The following is a 19,112-nucleotide window of genomic DNA, read 5'->3' as shown; positions in this document are numbered from 1 at the left end:
AGTCAAGCTGGGAACTGCTTCGGGCAAATCGGCCTCCCGTCTTATTCCTAAATAAGATAGTTACAAATACATATTTTTAAAGCTACACACCTCCCTCACAATTTGCCCACAAAGAAATTCCCTGTGGGCCTCAAGATCTTTACCCTAAAACGGTTCTGTTGAATTTCACCCTGGCAATGCAAATTCATAGCTTCCCTTCACAGGTGCAGGACAAAGGACTGAACTCAAAGCCATCCCTCTGCTCACCTGGACAAATGCATATCTGATCGCTTCCTTTGCTCTATTGTTTACGTAGAAATGCAGATTCAGTGAGCCAGACTAAAGCATAAGCCACTATTCCTCTACCCGCGTCTCACATGTATAATAAATTGTGTAGTCAGTGAAAGGCTGATCAAAGACTCAAAAGAATGCACCCTGCGGTCCTTTCTCTACCTGTGACCTGGAAGCCCTCTCCTGGAATTGTCCAGCCTTTCTGGGCTGAACCAAGGTACACTTGCACTTGTTGACTGATGCCTCACGTCTCCCTAAAATGTACAAAATCAAGCTGCACCCCAACTTCCCTGGGCACCATCGTCACGACCTTCTAGGGCTGTGACACTGGCGTGTCCTTAACCTTGGCAAAATAAACATTTTACATTTCATTGAGTCCTGTCTCAGACACTTTTGGGCTCATAAACCCCACCCTCACCCCTACCCGCGGAGAGAGTGTGCCGCTTTCTCCAGCGTCTCCCCGACTCCAAGCAGGAGAAGCCCCTCTCCTCTATGGCACGCGCGGCGGCACTCTAGCAGCCGGGTGGCTTCTCTATGGGCTTTTCCGGCACAGGCCGGAAGTGGTGGGCGCTGCCCCGGAAGCACCCTGGTGGGTGGGTGCCTGCCAGCAGCTGAGGCGCCATGGCGGCGGCAGCGGTCTCCGAGTCTTGGCCGGAGCTGGAGCTGGCTGAGCGGGAGCGGCGGCGGGAGCTGCTGCTGACAGGGCCCGGACTGGAGGAGCGAGTGCGGGCGGCGGGTGGGCAGCTGCCGCCGCGGCTTTTCACCCTGCCGCTGCTGCACTACTTGGAAGTGAGCGGCTGCGGGAGCCTGCGCGCGCCGGGGCCTGGCCTGGCGCAGGGCCTGCCGCAGCTGCACAGCCTCGTGCTCCGGCGCAACGCGCTGGGGCCTGGCCTGAGCCCCGAGCTCGGGCCGCTGCCTGCCCTTCGAGTGCTCGACCTCTCGGGCAACGCGCTGGAGGCCCTGCCGCCGGGCCAAGGCCTGGGCCCCGCCGAGCCGCCGGGCCTTCCGCAGCTGCAGAGCCTCAACCTCAGCGGCAACCGGCTGCGCGAGCTGCCAGCCGACCTGGCGCGCTGCGCCCCGCGCCTGCAGAGCCTCAACCTCACCGGCAATTGCCTAGACTCCTTCCCCGCCGAGCTCTTTCGCCCCGGCGCGCTGCCCCTGCTCAGTGAACTGGCGGCTGCTGACAACTGCCTCCGAGAACTCAGCCCCGACATCGCCCACCTGGCCTCGCTCAAGGTCAGCGGGGGCTGCCCGGGCGGGGCGGGATGGGGCCTTGGAGTAGCCCTGGAGATGGAACCCCTCTCGGGGCCGAGCCCTTCCTAGTGACGCCCCCTGGGGCACTGGGCCCAGGGAATTCCTACAAGGCTGAAAGCCAGCTGCGGGGGCATCACCCCTGGAAAGCAGATGCCGCCTTCCAACTCCCGCTTCTCCTGGCCACACCAACATACTAGGTGGTCTCTGAACTCCCCCGCATTCTGTTAACTGGGCTTTTACACGTGGTACGCTATTTTGTAATTGTTAGCAAACTTGGCTTCTCCTGTAGATCGAGCATAGAGACTGTCTTTTTTGTATCTAATACTTGTGAAGTGACTTGAGAGTGAGTCTTGTGGTGAAGGGGGCACCCTGGATTTTGCATAATGCCACATGCTGTGATCTTGAAGATTGTATTTCACTTCATTCTAATAACAGCTTTCCAAGGTAGGGGTGGTTATTCCTGTTTTACAGAAAGCCAAAGGGCCTGCCCAAAGTAAGCAGCAGGTAACTTGGGTTCTTCTCCAGACTATATTGTCCAGGGTCTGTTTACTAATTAATCTTGGATCTCCAGGCCCCGGGATAATGCTTGGCCTATAACAGGTGCCCATTTAATCTGCTGCCTAAACGATAGTAGGGAAGCCACATGGCAGAACCACGACCTAAACCCAGCCAGATGTTCTCTCCATCTTCTCTTTTGGTTTCATCCTTAAGGCAGTCTTGCATTTCTTCCCCCATTTTTCATCTTTGAATTTATGCAGATATTTCTTTTTTGGCGGGGGGGGATGGAGTCTCGCCCTGTCGCCCAGGCTGGAGTGCAGTGGCGTGATCTCGGCTCACTTCAACCTCCGTCTCCCGGGTTCAAGCGATTCTTCTGCCTCAGCCTCCTGAGTAGCTGGGATTACAGGCGCGCGCCACCACGCCCGGCTAATTTTTGTGTTTTTAGTAGAGACAGGTTTCACTATGTTAGTCAGGCTGGTCTGGAACTCCTGACCTCACGTGATCCGCCTGTCTCAGCCTCCCAAAGTGCTAGGATTACAGGTGTGAGCCACCGCGCCTGGCCTATGTGGACATTTCTTAATAAAATACGTATACACTGTAGCAGCTTATGTATTTATTTGCTGTAGCAATTCCTGAAGACATTGCAACTCATTGTACAAATAACATATCTATATAAGGGTATGTAGACAAACCCTAGCCAGGCGCGGTGGCTCACACCTGTAATCCCAGCACTTTGGGAAGCTGAGGCGGGCGGATCACTTGAGGTCAGGAGTTCAAGACCAGCCTGGCCAACATGGTAAAACCCCATCTCTACAAAAATACAAAAATACAAAAATTTGTTGGGCGTGGTGGCGCGTGCCTGTAGTCCCAGCTACTCGGGAGGCTGAGGTGGAAGGATCCCTTGAGCCCAGGAAGTGGAGGTTGCAGTGAGCTGTGATACCAGCTCACTGCACTCCAGCCTGAACAACAGAGTGAGACCATGTGGCAAACAAAACAAACCCACTGTAGAGCGACACATGGTTACTGATGTAACTGCCCAATGGGTTCATTTTGTCCACTACCCAGACAGAGCTGATTTATCAGGGCAGGAGGATTGCAATAGAGAAAGTTTTACACCTGCAGAGCCAGCTAAAGGGGAGACTGGAGTTTTACTATTATTGTTGTTTGAGACTGAGTCTCGCTCTGTCGCCCAAGCTGGAGTGCAGCGGTGCTATCTCGGCTCACTGCAAGCTCTGTCTCCCGGGTTCACGCCATTCTCCTGCCTCAGCCTCCCGAGTAGCCACAACACCCGGCTAATTTTTCGTATTTTTAGGAGAGATGGAGTTTCACTCTGTTAGCCAGGATCGTCTCAATCTCCTGACCTTATGATCTGCCAGTCTCGGCCTCCAAAGTGCTGAGATTACAGGCATGAGCCACCGCGCCCAGCCGAGTTTTATTACTAAATCAGCTTCCCCAAAAATTTGGAGGCTGGGGTTTTTCAGGGATAGTTTGGGGGAAGGGGAGGGTGGCTAGGCAATGGGTGCTTGCTGCTCATTGGTTGAGGTGCAATCATAGGGGTGTGGGAAATGGTCCTCCTGCTTACTGAGTCACTTCTGGGTGGGGCCACAGGAGCTCTTTATGGTTTCAGGTAGAGCCATTGATCAGACATGCAAAAAACCTGAAAAGACAGCTCAGAAGGCCAATCTTAGGTTCTACAGTACTGATAGCGCTGTTATCTGCAGGAGTAATGGGGGAAGTCACATATCTTGTGGCCTCCAGAACAATAGCTGGCAGTTTTTTATGTCTACCCCTTAGCAGAATTCAGGTTCCTCCATCCTCCTAGCCTAGTGGACCCCCATTAGCTTTACAAAGGCAGTTGAGTTTTACAGAAGGACTATTATCATTTAAATTGTAAATGTCTCCCAAAGTTAGCTTGGCCCAAGCCCAGGAATAATTAAAGGTAGTTTGAAGGGCCAGGCCTGGTGGCTCATGCCTGTAATCCCAGCACTTTGGGAGGCTGAGGCAGGCAGATCACCCGAGGTCGGGAGTTCTAGACCAGCCTGACCAACATGGAGAAACCTGTCTCTAGCTGGGCATGGTGGCGCATGCCTGTAATCCCAGCTACTCGGGAGGCTGAGGCAGGAGAATCACTTAAACCCGGGAGGCGGAGGTTGCGGTGAGCCAAGATCATGCCATTGCACGCCAGCCTGGGCACCAAGAGCGACACTCTGTTTAAAAAAAAAAGTAGTTTGAAGGCCAAAGATGGGGATTGGTTAGATCAGATCTCTTTCACCACTATAATTTTCTCACTGTTAACAGTTTTTGCAAAGGTGGTTTCATTGGCATTTCCTGGAAGAGGCGAGTTCACTGGCATTTATTTTCCTTGATCCTCGGGGCTGTAGGCATCCCTCCAGGATTAAGGTGTGATACTGGGTACAGCACGGTCTACTCCCACCTTCCCACCTGACAGATACTTTTGGTTTTCCAGAATGTTGATATACTAGGCGTGTATCTTAACATTGTGCCTTACATTGTGTAAGTGTCCATTCAGTTACAATATTTATCTTCAAATTCATAGATGTCTTTCAGTATTCAAGTTCTTAGAGTGTTGTGGGCCGGGCTCACGCTTGTTATCCCAGCACTTTAGGAGGCTGAGGCAGGCGAATCACGAGGTCAAGAGATCGAGACCATCCTGGCTAACATGGTGAAACCCCGTTTCTACTAAAAATACAAAAATTAGCTGGGCGTGGTGACGCGTGCCTGTAGTCCCAGCTACTTGGGAGGCCGAGGCAGGAGAATCGCTTCAACCCGGGAGGCGGAGGTTGCAGTGAGCCGAGATTGCGCCACTGCACTCCAGCCTGGGTGACAAAGTGAGGCTGCGTCTCAAAAAAATAAATAAATAAATAAATAAATAAACAGTATGTGTCCAGCTCTCTGTAGCACCTGCCCAGTAAAGCAGTCCTGTTTATGGTGCCCAAAACAATGTCATTCAAGGCAAAGAGTGTCTCTTGTTTTCTAAATCCCAAAAGAGGTGGCCAAGTTCCCTTTCCCCTGGGCCATTCTGTTCGTCAATTTTAGGCTTCCAGTGGCTCTCTGTCAGGAGACCTGTTTCTTGGAGGGTCATGCAAGAGCTATTGGAATCCCTTGTTGGACTCAGATGTCCTTTTGGGTACCTTTCTGAGGAATGGCTACCAGAACTGTGCCCAGCAATGTAGCTACGCACACTGGTGTTTTGCACACAAAGGCGAATGCATTTGATATCCTTCCTGGTGCTGTGGGGAGATGGGGAGTGTAGAAAACCAGAAAACTGAGCCCAGAAACAGAAGGCAGGCTGTGCGCAGTGGTTCATGCCTGGCATCCCAGCCCTTCAGGAAGCTGAGGCGGGCAGATCACTTGAGCCCAGGAGTTTGAGACCAGCCTGGGTAACATGGTGAAAACCTGTCTCTATAAAAAATACAAAAATTAGCTGGGTGTGGTGGTGTGCACCTGTAGTCCCAGCTACTCAGGAAGCTGAGGTGGGGTGAACGCTTAAACCTGGGAGGTTGAGGCTGCAGTGAGCTATGATCACACCACTGCACTCCAGCCTGGGCAACAGAGCTAGACCCTGTCTTAAAGAAAGGAGAGAGAGGCCAGGCGTGGTGGCTCACGCCTATTATCCCAGCACTTTGGGAGGCTGAGGCGGGCGGATCACCTGAGGTCGGGAGTTGAAGACCAGCCTGACCGGCATGGAGAAACCATGTCTCTACTAAAAATACAAAATTATCCGGGCGTGGTGGCGCATGCCTGTAATCCCACCTACTCGGGAGGCTGAGGCAGGAGAATTGCTTGAACCTGGGAGACAGAGGTTTCAGTGAGCCAAGTGGTGCCGTTGCACTCCAGTCTGGGCAACAAGAGCAAAACTTCATCTCAAGAACAAAGGAGAAAGAGGAGGAGAGAGAAAGAAGGGGGAGGAAAGGAAAAACAAAAACAGAAGGCACAGGCTCCAGCCCTGCTTCTCTGTGGCTGCGTGCCGTTGGCTGTTGAAGGCTCTTTGCTCCTCTGTAGGAAGACTGGGAGGGTAACGCAGTACATGAAGAGGGAGAGAGATAGGGGAGGTGGTGCTGGTCATCGTGGCTGCTTGACTTCGAAACCATGAGGTGTAAAGCCGCAGCGGCTCTGCCCTCTGGGCTGGCTCCGCCGGGCAGTGGACAGTGGACAGTGCTGCAGCTCTTGCTGCTGGTCGCTCGCGTGGCTGTGCTCAGCTGATGTGGGCTCAGGGCTGGGCTGCCGGGGTGGGCGGGCTTCTCCGTGTGTCGTCTCAGGGCCTCTCCCTCCCCTTTCACAGGGCTAGGGGCTCCTCAGCACAAAAGCAGCAGCTGCCAGCCCTTCTTCAGGCATCAACCTGGAACATGCCTCCTGCCACTTTCCTGCGTTTCGTGGGTTAACTAAGTGGGAGCCCAGTTCCGGTTCATTGGGAGGACTGGCTCTTTAGGGGCCGCCAAAATAACAGCACAGAGGCTTCTGCCTGTCCTTTCCCTCCCCAGAGGGGCGACACTGCTCGGCCTGGCTCCTAGTGCCCATCCCCACACCCATTCCCCAGAGAGCACCCCCAAGCCTGGGCTGGGACCTGCAGTGCAAAGGCCCTGACCCTCTCCTCCCAGCCACTGGGGACGAGGCCTCTGCTGTCCTATGGCCTCACCAGTAGCTCTGCCTGCATGGGAGCCTGGCTTCCCCAGCGTCCTGGCCTCAGCCACGTGGCTTGCTGAGACCTGAGAGCACCTGGCTGGCCCTCCCTGGCTGCTTCCCGCTGCTGTGGCCCGTGAGGCTCAGCTGCCAGCACTGTGGTGAGCCAAGGATGGGGGCACATCACACCTCTCCTGACTGCATTGTAAGTGCTGTCCGTGTAGGAATGAGGGATGGATGGGACAGATGTTACCTGAACAGCTGATGTGGGCAGGACGGTGCCTTAGTAAAGACATCCTATCAGGCCCTGGGCCACTCCCCTCCCAAGGCCAAGCTGCACAGGGGAGTTCAGCCTCAATGTGAACCCTCCTGAAGCCAAAGGCTCTCCCCCAGCTTCCGAGTTTCTCAGTTGCTGCCAGAGGGAGTGGGGCTCACTCGGGCTGGCGCTGCTTGTTGGGTTGGTTTATGTCAGCCTGTCACCACCATGAAGTTAGGATCCTTCCCCTGCAGCAGGTCCCCTGCAAAAGCCGTGGGCCCGGAAGGCAGCTGGTATGCCAGGCCAGAGTCAGGCCCCATGTTGCTGCCATCAGCTTAGCCACTGCAGGGGTTGTGTTTCCTGCAGTAGAGTGTCAGCTCCGGGTGACAGGTGATGGCAGTTTGTCCCATCAGGTGTCAGGAGGACCCCTAGTCACCCCCTGTGTAACTCATCCTCCCTGAAGCCAGTGTGCACTTCACATCCTTGTGGGCACGCCTGCTTGCTCCCTCGCACAATTGAAAACTGACACTACCCTCATCCACTCTTCCTGTGTGAAACCTCTGGCTTCATTTCCTGCTGAGGCTGCCACTGGGTGCCCAGCGCTGGCCTGAGGGGCCAGAGTGCGACCTCGTCAGCAGGGCCTCGCATTTCTGACAAGGACTCCCCAACATCTGCGGCTTTGTGCCCCACCCAGATGGTGACTCTCTTGCCCTCTCTCTTGCTTTCCTTCCCCCGCTTCCCTTCCTGTCCCCCGACTCCCCACAGAGCCTCCAGGCAGGTCCTGAGCTGCTCAGATGCCCTTTCTCTGACGGTCTTTGCCTGGAAGGAAGACCCTTCTCTGAGTGCCCACCATCGTCCTTTCGGGGACTCACTGCAGGCTGCGGGCTGAACTGGCTGTGGCTGCTCTGGGCGCCCCAGTGGGGCCCCGCCCGCCTCCTTCACCTCTGCTGCTGCTCCTGGGTCTGAAGGAACTTGCTCTTTGTCAGCGGAGGGAGACGCCCCACTGCGTGTTTGCAGGCAGAAAGGAGGTTCCACTTGAGGGGAACTCTCAAGCTTTTTGACCAAAGCCCCTTAGGGCAACGCAGAAGCCCACAGAGCAGAACCTCAGACGCCGGCGCCCCCACCTTCCAACCCAAGAGCTTCCTGTGGCCTCTGCCAGGCAGGCTGTGCCCTGGGCTGGCGGCCCAGGCTGGTTCTAATGCTGGAGCCAGGGCTCTGACAGGGAGGCGAGGAGCTCTAGAAGGCTGAGCTCACGGCCGTGCTGTTCCTGGTGCTGCAGGCTGGTGACAGCATTGGTGATACTGCTCCTGGTACTTTGTGAGGCCACCTGGATTCCAGGGGTAGATTGGTTCTCGTCCCATGTGGAGCCGGAAGGGAGGTCTGGGCTGGAGCCACCAGTCCAACCAGTTTATCCCAGGCCAGCCCAGCCCACCCTGTGCCGCCTGGAGAAGCACAAAATTGTGGCAGTTCTGTTAGATCCGATGGACGCGTGGCTCAGGTAGTGCCCAGCAGCTGGGCTTGGTCTCAGCCCCTGCCTCGTGTTCTTCCCCAGCAGGCGCCACTGCTGCTTAGACTGCCCCATTCTCTCCCGGAGGGCACGCGAGCCCTTTTATTTCTTTTACACACGCTGTTCCTGCTTGACTGTTAAGTTGTCGCTTCCTCCCTGGTCTCTCTTCTCCCTGTGGGAACTCATCCAGTGCACCCTCCCATGTCTGAGCTGTGCCGCCCTTCCCACTTCTGAGCACCGTCCCATTTCTGAGCCACGCTGCCCTTACCTGCCTCTGAGCAGCTTGATTGCTTGAGCCAGAGGATTCCAGCAGGTTCCTTTTTTCATTTCCTTCACAACTTGGGGCTTGAGAAATTGCATCACCCCTGCCATCTGTTCCAGGCGAAGCAGGAGGTGTTCGCTGGGTAATCAGCCCATCCCCAACTCTGTTCAGAGTCTATCAAGTCCAGCCCTACCTGTCTCCTCCACACCCAGTGTGACTAGGACTTATCAGCCACACCAACCAAGGGTGAGTGCTGGCTTCCAGGGGGCCCACGTGCTGTTGCCTCCTCTCTGGGGGCAGAGCCGGCACCCAGGCTGCCAGAAACCCCCGAGGGTCAGGCTTTGCATCCTGAGCAGGGTCTTCCTCCAGCCCTAGAGGAAGCTGGGACAGAAGGGTTTGCTCACAGTGCCTGCCCCACCACCCGGGTGAGGCTGTGGGGCCTGGGTACCAAGCCAGGAAAGAGCAGAGTGGAGGCGGATGGGCCCCTTTTGCCTGAGCCCGCAGCGGCAGCCTCACGTCATGGAAGTGGCTGCCGTCGAACACACATTCCCTGCGCTGCCCAGACCCTGGGAAAGACATCCTAAGAGTGCATCAGGTGCCACTGTACCCCTTCCATCCTTTCAGTGAGGTCACCTGCACGTTTTGCCAAAGTCTGATCAGTCATGGTCATAGAAAGCGCTTTCCCGTGGGCCACGGGGTGTCCTGGGCATCTTTGTGGCACACAGTGGTGGCCCCGATGCACCTGTCCTGGGTCAGACGAAGGCTGAGAACCCATCGCCGTTGAAGACGGCTTTCCCCTTTCCTTCCTGCATGAACCCTGAGAACACTCTGTGTGTCACTGCGGGCAACTTTGCACTTCAGTATGAAGAATGCTCTTAGAGATTTTGCTGTATTTTTTTTTTAGCTCATTTAATTGAAAAAAATAACACCACTTTGGGGAACCTGCTTCTCACCTGAGCAGTCCTGGCTAGGTCCCGACATGAGGTCACGTTTCACAGCCAGACATCCCTTGTCTCTTGTCACCTTTCTGTTCTCTAACCTGATGATTGATCTGCAGTGCTGCTGTCGTTGTTAAAGAGGGTGACATGTTTGAGTCAGAAGCATTTGCAGAGATCACTGTTAACCATGGCTGACACCTTCTCCTTGGAGAGGCTCCTTGGATATTGCCTTTGATGTGGGGTGCAGAGCTGGGGAAGCGACTCAAAGGTGAATAACTTGTGGCTCCCCAGGGATGCGTCCCCGCAGACAGGCCAGTGGTTGCTTTTGTGAGTGATGAGTGGTCTCCCTGCCTCTGGAGCATGACCTTGGACTCTCTTCCTAGAGTCCGGGGGTCTGACACATCCTTGTTTCTCTTTGCAGACGTTGGACCTCTCCAACAACCAGCTGAGCGAGATCCCTGCAGAGCTTGCGGACTGCCCCAAGCTCAAGGAGATCAATTTCCGCGGGAACAAGCTGAGGGACAAGCGCCTGGAGAAGATGGTCAGCGGCTGCCAGACCAGATCCATCCTGGAGTACCTGCGTGTCGGAGGCCGCGGTGGCGGGAAGGGCAAGGGCCGTGCTGAGGGCTCGGAGAAGGAAGAGAGCCGGAGGAAGAGGAGGGAGAGGAAGCAGAGGCGGGAGGGCGGCGATGGGGAGGAGCAAGACGTGGGAGATGCCGGCCGGCTGCTGCTCAGGGTCCTGCACGTCTCCGAAAACCCCACACCCCTGACAGTCAGAGTGAGCCCCGAGGTCCGGGATGTGCGGCCCTACATTGTGGGGGCTGTGGTGCGAGGCATGGACCTGCAGCCGGGGAATGCGCTCAAGCGCTTCCTCACCTCACAGGTGGGTGCCTGTGGGGTCCTCAGATGATGGGGACAGAGGTGTGGGACGCCACAAGCTGGGACACATCCTGGGGCGAGCGTGTCCAAAGGAGCGGCAGTGGAGTATGGGGCCCAGCCAGGTGTCTGTGTGCTTCAGTTTCCTCAGCTCCAAAGAGGGAATAGAGCAGGTTCTGCCTCAGGTGTTGCTGAGGAAGGGGTAAGGCCTCAGTCCCCTCCGGGAGGCGGGTGTCCCCAGTGTGGAGATGGCCTCTTTTTTTTTTTTTTTTTGAGACGGAGTCTCGCTCTTTCACCCAGGCTGGAGTGCAGTGGCGCGATCTCGGCTCACTGCAGGCTCCACCCCCCGGGGTTCACGCCATTCTCCTGCCTCAGCCTCCCGCGTAGCTGGGACTACAGGCGCCTGCCACCTCGCCCGGCTAATTTTTTGTATTTTTAGTAGAGACGGGGTTTCACCGTGTTAGCCAGGATGGTCTCGATCTCCTGACCTCGTGATCCGCCCACCTCGGCCTCCCAAAGTGCTGGGATTACAGGCGTGAGCCACCGCGCCCGGCCTGAGATGGCCTCTTCGCAGACGCCTGCAGCCTGGCCTGGTTGGCCCTGGTCACTGGCCCTATCCCTTGCTCCTCCACATATGGCGTTAACGGTTTATCCTAATTTTTTTTTTTTTTTTTTAAGGAGTCTCGCTTTGTCTCCCAGGCTGGAGTACAGTGGCACAGTCTAATCTCACTGTAGCCTCCGCCTCCTGGGTTCAAGTGATTCTCCTGCCTCAGCCTCCCGAGTAGCTGGCATTACAGGTGCCCACCATCATGTCCGGCTAATTTTTTTGTATTTTTAAAAGAGACGGAGTTTCACCATGTTGGCCAGGTTGATCTTGAACTCCTGACCTCAAGCAGTCCACCTGCCTCGGACTCCCAAAGTGTGGGGATTACGGGTGTCAGCCACCACACCTGGCCTGTCCTAATTTCTGGATAGCTTTATTGCAGTTGAAAATCAGGGTTCCAGCTGGTGCGGTGGCTCATGCCTGTAATCCCAGCACTTCGGGAGGCCAAGGCAGCTGGATCACATGAGGTCAGGAGTTCGAGACCAGCCTGGCCAACATGGCAAAACCCCATCTCTACCGAAAACACAAAAATTAGCCAGGCGTGGTGGCGAGCACCTTTAATCCCAGCTACTGGGGAGGCCGAGGCAGGAGAATCACTTGAACCTGGGAGGTGGAGGTTGCAGTGAGCCGAGATGGCACCACCACACTCCAGCCTGGGCGACACAACAAGACTCCATCTCAAAAAAAAAAAAAAAAGGAAAAGAAAATCAGGGTTCCTTGATTTTTCGATATTTTGGTGGGTTTTCTGACTTCTGCAGTAAATCACGCATTTTGTTTTATGTAAGACGGTATTAAAGTCATCAACTCTTGCCAGCACATTCTTCTGTAAATTGTTTAGGTTTTGGCAAGACTAACTTCCCAGTTTGTTGTTTTTCTGTGATACCTGACCAACTTTTAAAATATAAAGCACATCTGTGCCCAGGGGAAAGTCTCGTGCGCCCCGCAGTGGCAGCGACAGAGCATGGCGGGCCGAGGGCGACTCGTGAGAGTCCTTCTGCCTGCAGCTTAGGGAGGAAGGGAACAGGCACCAAAGGCAGGGCTTTAAAACTTAAAGCTCAGCCTTTATTTACATTTTAGTTCAAGGTGGGTTCTTTGAAATCTCAAATACTATGTCTAGAATTAGAGAAGGAAGAAAGTCTGCTGATTGATAGGTTAAGATAGTTTTCCTGATGGTGATTCCACAAAGTGAGTGCCAGGCTGGCCGGGTGGAGAAGAGTTGGAGGGGAGCCCTGTCTCGGAAAGGGGCATGGCGGGGTTGTGAAGACCTTGGACCGGGAGGGTTTCCTGGCACACAGCCCAGCTGAGGGGCAAGCATGGACACCTCGCTGGGCTTCAGGGCACAAGAGACCTTGTTCATCACTGCTCCTGTGTTACAGACCAAGCTCCACGAAGATCTCTGTGAGAAGAGGACGGCCGCCACCCTTGCCACCCATGAGCTCCGCGCCGTCAAGGGGCCCCTGCTGTACTGCGCCCGGCCCCCGCAGGACCTCAAGGTGCTGCAGCCTCCTTTGCAGGGTCTACTCAAGGGTCTCCTCGGTGTTGAAAGACGCCATGCTGATGCTGGAGCCTGAACATTTTCTTTTCTTTTCTTTTCTTTTCTTTTTGGAGATGGAGTTTCGTTCTTGTTGCCCAGGCTGGAGTGCAGTGGCACAATCTTGGCTCACTGCAGCCTCCGCCTTCTGGGTTCAAGCGATTGTCCTGCTTCAGCCTCCCGAATAGCTGAGTTTACAGGCATGCGCCACCATGCCCAGCTAATTTTGTATTTTTAGTAGAGACAGGGTTTCTCCATGTTGGTCAGGCCTGTCTCGAACTCCAGACCTCAGGTGATCCACCCACTTCGGCCTCCCAAAGTACTGGGATTATAGGCGTAAGCCATGGCGCCCGGCCTGAACATTTTCTTTAGAGTAGAATCCGATGCTGTTCTTGCAAAGACATGAAATAATGAAACAGGCCGCATTTGTGGTTACTCGAAGCGATGCACAGCTGTGAGAGGACTCGGCGGAGGAGCAGTCGTGGGGAAATGGTTTCCTTCACTTGCTCACTACCTTTTAATCAGAAATTTTGGTCTCTGTCCCGATAGTAAAACCGTTTGCGTGGGGTTGGCGGTAGGGTGAGCTGCTGTGTCATGGGGCTGTCCTGGGCTGTTGAATCTGTGGAGTGCACAAGGTCCCGGCTGCTCAGCCTTTCTCTCCTCTTTTGGCCTTCTGAGGATGGCAGACCTCTGGAAACAGCTGTGCATGAGCTGGGTTTAAGGTTAAGCCCCGCCTCGGTAGGATCAGTGTGTTTAGGTGTCAGGTCTCCCTGGGACGCTGCAGTCAAACCCGCATGCAGCTTCCTGCTGCGTGGTCCCGTGGGATGCTCCCTGCCTGCTGTAGAGATGAATGAGGGCGGGAGTCAGGAGGGCTCGTTGAGGCTTAAGGCGGTAATCAACAGGCCAGGCGAGTTCTGTGGCTGTGACCCTAGTGGAGTTTGTGGGTTTCTGCCCGATAGATCATCCCCTTGGGTCGGAAAGAGGCCAAGGCCAAAGAGCTGGTGCGGCAGCTGCAGCTGGAGGCCGAGGAGCAGAGGAAGCAGAAGAAGCGGCAGAGTGTGTCGGGCCTGCACAGGTGGGCAGCATGCCTGGTGGGGTGGGGCTGGGCCCAGGGGAGTACAGCATGCTGGCCTCAGCTGAGTTAGTCTGTGCTCCTCAGGAACCGCCTAATGCTACCAGAACCCGGAAGCTTCTTAACAGGGTAAAAAGAAAGCATTCTCTTTCCAAAGGAGACGTTGTGGAACCAGTCTGTCATCTAGACGGCCCTGATGTGAGGGAAGTGGAAGGTGTTAGGAGCAGAGGTATTGGCCATTCCGCAGGGGGCTGGTGGCCCTCGGGATGGGACAGGACAGGATATAAAGTAGCCATTAGGAAACGGACATAAATGCCAGCCCAACCCACAGCATTTTATCCATACCCTGTGCTGTTGGGTATCATCCAAGTCAGGGTCCTTGGCCCTGCTCTAAGCAAGATGATCATCCATAACTGGCCCAGTGATTTCTGTAAACACAGGCTTCAGAATACTTTGTTCTTTGAAGCTTGTTAGGCTTGGGCCCTTGATATTACACTTAATTTGTGTAAAGAACTTTTTGAGTCATCCAGTTTACCCTTTAGGTATGTTTGCAGGTGTGTACCTTTTTTTTTTTTTTTTTTTTTTTTTTTTTCGGGGTCTCACTCTTGTCACCCAGGCTGGAGTGCAATGGCACAATCTTGGCTCACTGCAACCTCCACCTCCTGGGTTCAAGCGATTCTCCTGCCTCAGCCTCCCGAGTAGCTGGGATTACAGGCGCCTGCCACCATGCCTGGCTAATATTTGTGTTTTTAGTAGAGATGGGGTTTCGCCATGTTGGCCAGGCTGGTCTTGAACTCCTGACCTCAGGCAATCCGCCTGCCTTGGCCTCCCAAACTGCTAGGATTACAGGCATGAGCCACCACACCCGGCTGTGCCTTTTTTCTTTCTTTCTTTCTTTTTTTTTTTTTTTTTTAAAGATGTGGTCACGCCACGTTGCCCAGGCTGGAGTGAGGTGGCCAATAATAGGCGCAATCCCACTACTGATCAGCACCGGAGCTTTTTGTCCTGCTCTGTTTCTGACCTGGGCTGGTTCACTCTTCCTTAGGCAGCCTGGTGGTCCTCCACTCCCAGGAGCTCACCATAGTGATGACAGACTTAGTGTAGACACTCCATTGGCACAGCACACCCCAGCAAACTCCTGGGCCCATGCAGCCCTCCTGTCTCAGCCTCCTGAGTGCTGGGACCACAGGCACATGCCACCACACCCAGCACAGTATATCTTTTATAGTTATGCCTATAATTTGTATTTCTTCCCATGCAGATACCTTCACTTGCTGGATGGAAATGAAAATTACCCGTGTCTTGTGGATGCGGACGGTGATGTGATTTCCTTCCCACCAATAACCAACAGTGAGAAGACAAAGGTAGGGTGGCATGTGTGTGAACATGGTGTGTCTTCTAGGCTGTTCCCTGTAGAATTAACACAAGTCTGTGGGGCGTGGTGGCTCAATGCCTGTAATCCCAGCATTTAAATGGGAGACCGAGGTGGGCGGATCACCTGAGGTCGGGAGTTCAAGACCAGCCTGACCAATATGGAGAAACCTTGTCTTTAGTAAAAATACAAAATTAGCCCGGTGTGGTGGTACATGCCTGTAATCCCAGCTACTGGGGAGGCTGAGGCAGGAGAATCACTTGAACCCGGAAGGCAGAGGTTGTGGTGAGCCGAGATCGCACCATTGCACTCCAGCCTGGGCAACAAGAGTGAAACTCCGTCTCCAGAAAAAAAAGAAGAGGAAGAAAGAAAAAGAATTAACACACACAAGTTGTCTGCTGCATTGTGAGGTCTCATTGTGTGCAATAGAAAACGCAGCCCAGAGGGGTCAAAGGGTCCCCTGGCTTCTCAGAGCTGTGGCTCACTGTTCACGCTTGGTGCTGTGTGACGGCCCGGGATGCTGCTCGCGCTCGGTGCTGTGCGATGGCCCGGGATGCTGCTCGCGCTCGGTGCTGTGCGACGGCCCGGGATGTTGCTCGCGCTCGGTGCTGTGTGACGGCCTGGGATGCTGCTGGCGCTAGGCACTGCGCGATGGCCCGGCATGCTGTTCAGGCTTGGTGCTGCACAACAGCCCGGCATGCTGCGTGCAGCACTGCAGTCTTCCTCTATAAGGAGCGGGCCTGGTGTGTGTGATGCCATCTGCTTGATTGATTGAGACAGGTCTTGCTCTGTTGCCAAAGTTGGAGTGCAGTGGCGAGATCATAGCTCACTGCAGCCTCAAACTCTTGGGCTCAAGCAATCCTCCCATGTCAGCCTCCTGAGTAGCTGGGACCACAGGTGCATGGCACCACACCTGGCTAATTTTTGTATTTTTTTGTAGAGATGGGGTCTCGCTGTGTTGTCCAGGCTGGTCTTGAACTCCTGAGCTCAAGCGATCCTCCCACATCAACCTCCCAAAGTGCTGGATTTACAGGTGTGAGCCACTGTGCCTGGCCACACAGTTTTGTAGATTTTTCCTGAGAACAAATGTTGCAGTTGCTGATGTCTACATTTGATAACTGTTCTTTTCCAAAATGTTTTTTTCTTTTAAGGTTAAGAAAACGACTTCTGATTTGTTTTTGGAAGTAACAAGTGCCACCAGTCTGCAGATTTGCAAGGATGTCATGGATGCCCTCATTCTGGTGAGTGTGGGGTGGCTCCTCCTGAGAAACACTTTTGAGCATGAGTGGTGCTCTGCTCTTTGACTTCCCACCCATCCTGCTTGCCTCTTTCTTGCTTACTGTGTTGGCTGACAGCAGCATGTCTTCCCTGGGTCACCTCTCATCTCCAGGTTAAAAAGGTATTTTTTATTTGCAGAAAATGGCAGAAATGAACAAGTACACTTTAGAAAATAAAGAGGAAGGATCACTCTCAGATACTGAAGCTGATGCAGTCTCTGGACAACTTCCAGATCCCAGAACGAATCCCAGTGCTGGAAAGGACGGGCCCTCCCTGCTGGTGGTGGAGCAGGTCCGGGTGGTGGACCTGGAAGGAAGCCTGAAGGTGGTGTACCCATCCAAGGCTGACCTGGCCACTGCCCCTCCCCACGTGACTGTCGTGCGCTGACGCCAGGGCCGCCTGTCCGCGTTTGTTTGGCCTATTTTACAGAGGTTTCTATGCGGCAGTGCTGAATTATCCGTTAGATTTTCACCCCAGTTTTTTTTTTTTTTTTTTGAGATGGAGTCTCGCTCTCGCCAGGATGGAGTGCAGTGGCGTGTTCTCGACTCACTGCAACCTCTGTCTCCTGGGTTCAAGTGATTCTTCTGCCTCAGCCTCCCGAGTAGCTGGGACTACAGGTGTGTGCCACTACGCTCAGCTAATTTTTGTATTTTTAGTAGAGACGGAGTTTCACCATTTTGGCCAGGATGGTCTTGATCTCTTGACCTCATGATCTGTCCACCTCTGCCCCCCAAAGTGCTGGGATTACGTGATCCGCCCACCTCAGCCTCCCAAAGTGCTGGGATTACAGGCGTGAGCTACTGTGCCTGGCCCACCCCAGCATTTTTTAAGATGTATGTATTTGTTGTTCTGTTTTTCCAGATGATTCTGTCGTAAAGTGATACTGTGTTGTCGTTACAACATCAAAGTGATTTTATGGTTTTTTATGGAATTATTCAAATGTGAGAATTAACTGTTCAAAATGTTGTGAATCGTGTAGATACATGGCAGGTAACTGTTTATGGGAGAAAAGACACTGTATAGTCATGTGCCACATAACAGCGTCTGGGTCAGTGACGGATAGTACCTGACAGCAGACCCACGATATTCTCGTGCAGTGTGTTTGGAATCCTGGTCTGGGCTCTCGGCGCTGGCCTTGTAGATCAAGTAGGGGAAGTGAGTGATGTTTAGTCATGCTGCTGGGACACTTGGTTTTCCAGATGAAAACACATAAATAAAACTACACTCACCATCGAGGCTCGTGTAAGGACTCTGTGATCACACAGCAGCGGCTAAGCACACATTGCTCGTGTCACTGAGCGACACCTGACTGTCACTGGTTCGGAGACCCGAAAACTTGGGAAGCCAACCGATGGGCGTTTCCTTGAACGACACAGTCACTTTCTATGACGCAGCATCTTGTAAAACCATATCATGCCAGGATGCAGCTTGGCACGTGCAAGGACATTGGGTTCTCCAGCTGGCAGTGAGCATAATCTCTGGGGGAAAAGTTTTAATGTGACCTTAGAATTGGCAGAATTGCGTCTCTTCATAGTGCTGTTGGATTGCCTTGTGGGGGTAGAGATGTGGGGACCCCTCCAGGTGAGCAGCCTGTAGGCTGAAGGCAGTGGCAGCCCCTCACCCTGGCTCCGCGGGGCCGAGTGGAGGAGAGCGGTGTCGGTGGGGTTTCCATCGTGTGCACACTAGTGCCGCAGTGACAGGCAGGTGGAGCCCCATGAGTGGACCGGACGCCTCTGCTTGGGAAGCATCGGCAGTCATCAGCCAGCTGAGGGACAGATGGTAGCAATAGCTGGAGGATGCTTAGGTTTTTGAGCCAAAAATCTTCATTTGTGTGCCAGATGGATGGGTCCTGGGCGCCTTCTGTTGTAGACGTTTCCGTTGTGAATGTCCAGGTCAGACCCCCACGTCCACGTGTCTTTGTCTATGTCCAGGCACATGTGCGTGCACACCACTCCTGGAAGTCAGTGCGCTTGGTTCATGAGGACACGGCCAGCCACCACAATGGCTTTCACGGACCCCACTGCCTTATGATCTGGGTGCCATGTGAGAAGCAGACTCATCAGCTTTATCAAATGACACCATTTGTTCTCTGTTCAGTGTCTCGATTTCTGTGTCTGTAGAAATGACTGGCGATTTTGGGGAGCATCTGCAAGAGCCCCACAGCCCACACACCTTTAGTTGTCAACCTGAGAGGCCCGGGGCCCTGTGCAGTGGGCAGACTAACAGCTGGGTGGCTCTTCAGAGACTTGCAGGACACGGGCTAGGCTGCCTTGAGACCTGGACCCACTTGTCTGGTCACTGCCAGGCCTTCCCGTCTGGCCCACTGTGGGAGGGAGAGGACTCCAGACAGGACCAGGCCCACACTCAGTGCCAGCCGGACTGCTGTGGGTGTGTCAGATGACTGCCTTGCCTTGTGTCCCCCCAAAACCTAATTTCCTGCTGCTCTGGGCAGTCAAGGCAGATGCCACAGTTGGCCAGGGGCCTGCCCTGCTGGAGGCTTGAGGTGGCACAGGGGCGTCCCCAGGCCAGGACTCTGCTGGAGTTCTGGGGCTGGGGACCCCAGACAGTTGCTCTGAGAGGTGATTTGAGGCTGCCATGGCAGAGGCCACCCTTTCTCTGCATGGCCCGGCCCAGCCCGGGAAGGAGGAAGGGAGGGATGCTGGAGCTGCCATCTTGGCTCCCGGGGACTTGGTGTCCATGCTATAGCACATCTGTCACTGTGCGGGTTTGGGTGAGGCTGCCACGTGCGGTGC

At 54.3% G+C, this 19,112-nt stretch overlaps 1 protein-coding gene across 1 annotated transcript; it reads left to right on the top strand.

The window, feature by feature from the left end:
- Positions 1–852: 852 nt before the first annotated feature.
- Positions 853–17,592, top strand: LRRC47 (leucine rich repeat containing 47). The gene is made up of 7 exons (XM_032758709.2): positions 853–1,506; positions 10,048–10,509; positions 12,483–12,599; positions 13,597–13,712; positions 14,971–15,073; positions 16,233–16,322; positions 16,498–17,592. The coding sequence occupies exons 1-7, from the start codon at positions 892–894 to the stop codon at positions 16,744–16,746; spliced, it is 1,752 nt and encodes a 583-aa protein (XP_032614600.1). The 5' UTR covers positions 853–891; the 3' UTR covers positions 16,747–17,592.
- Positions 17,593–19,112: the final 1,520 nt, after the last annotated feature.

The sequence above is a fragment of the Hylobates moloch genome, unplaced genomic scaffold (assembly GCF_009828535.3).
Source record: "Hylobates moloch isolate HMO894 unplaced genomic scaffold, HMol_V3 SCAFFOLD_9, whole genome shotgun sequence".
NCBI lineage: Eukaryota > Metazoa > Chordata > Mammalia > Primates > Hylobatidae > Hylobates > Hylobates moloch.
The sequence above is the reverse complement of the archived record's forward strand: the minus strand, read 5'-3'. Positions and strand labels throughout refer to the sequence as shown.

Bases quoted from the DNA above. Each gene is read 5' to 3' on its own strand.
- LRRC47 (XM_032758709.2), top strand. From the start codon at position 892: ATGGCGGCGGCAGCGGTCTCCGAGTCTTGGCCGGAGCTGGAGCTGGCT. The intron at 13,713-14,970 runs GTGGGCAGCATG...CTTCCCATGCAG, and splicing joins AGTGTGTCGGGCCTGCACAG to ATACCTTCACTTGCTGGATG. The intron at 15,074-16,232 runs GTAGGGTGGCAT...TTTTCTTTTAAG, and splicing joins CCAACAGTGAGAAGACAAAG to GTTAAGAAAACGACTTCTGA.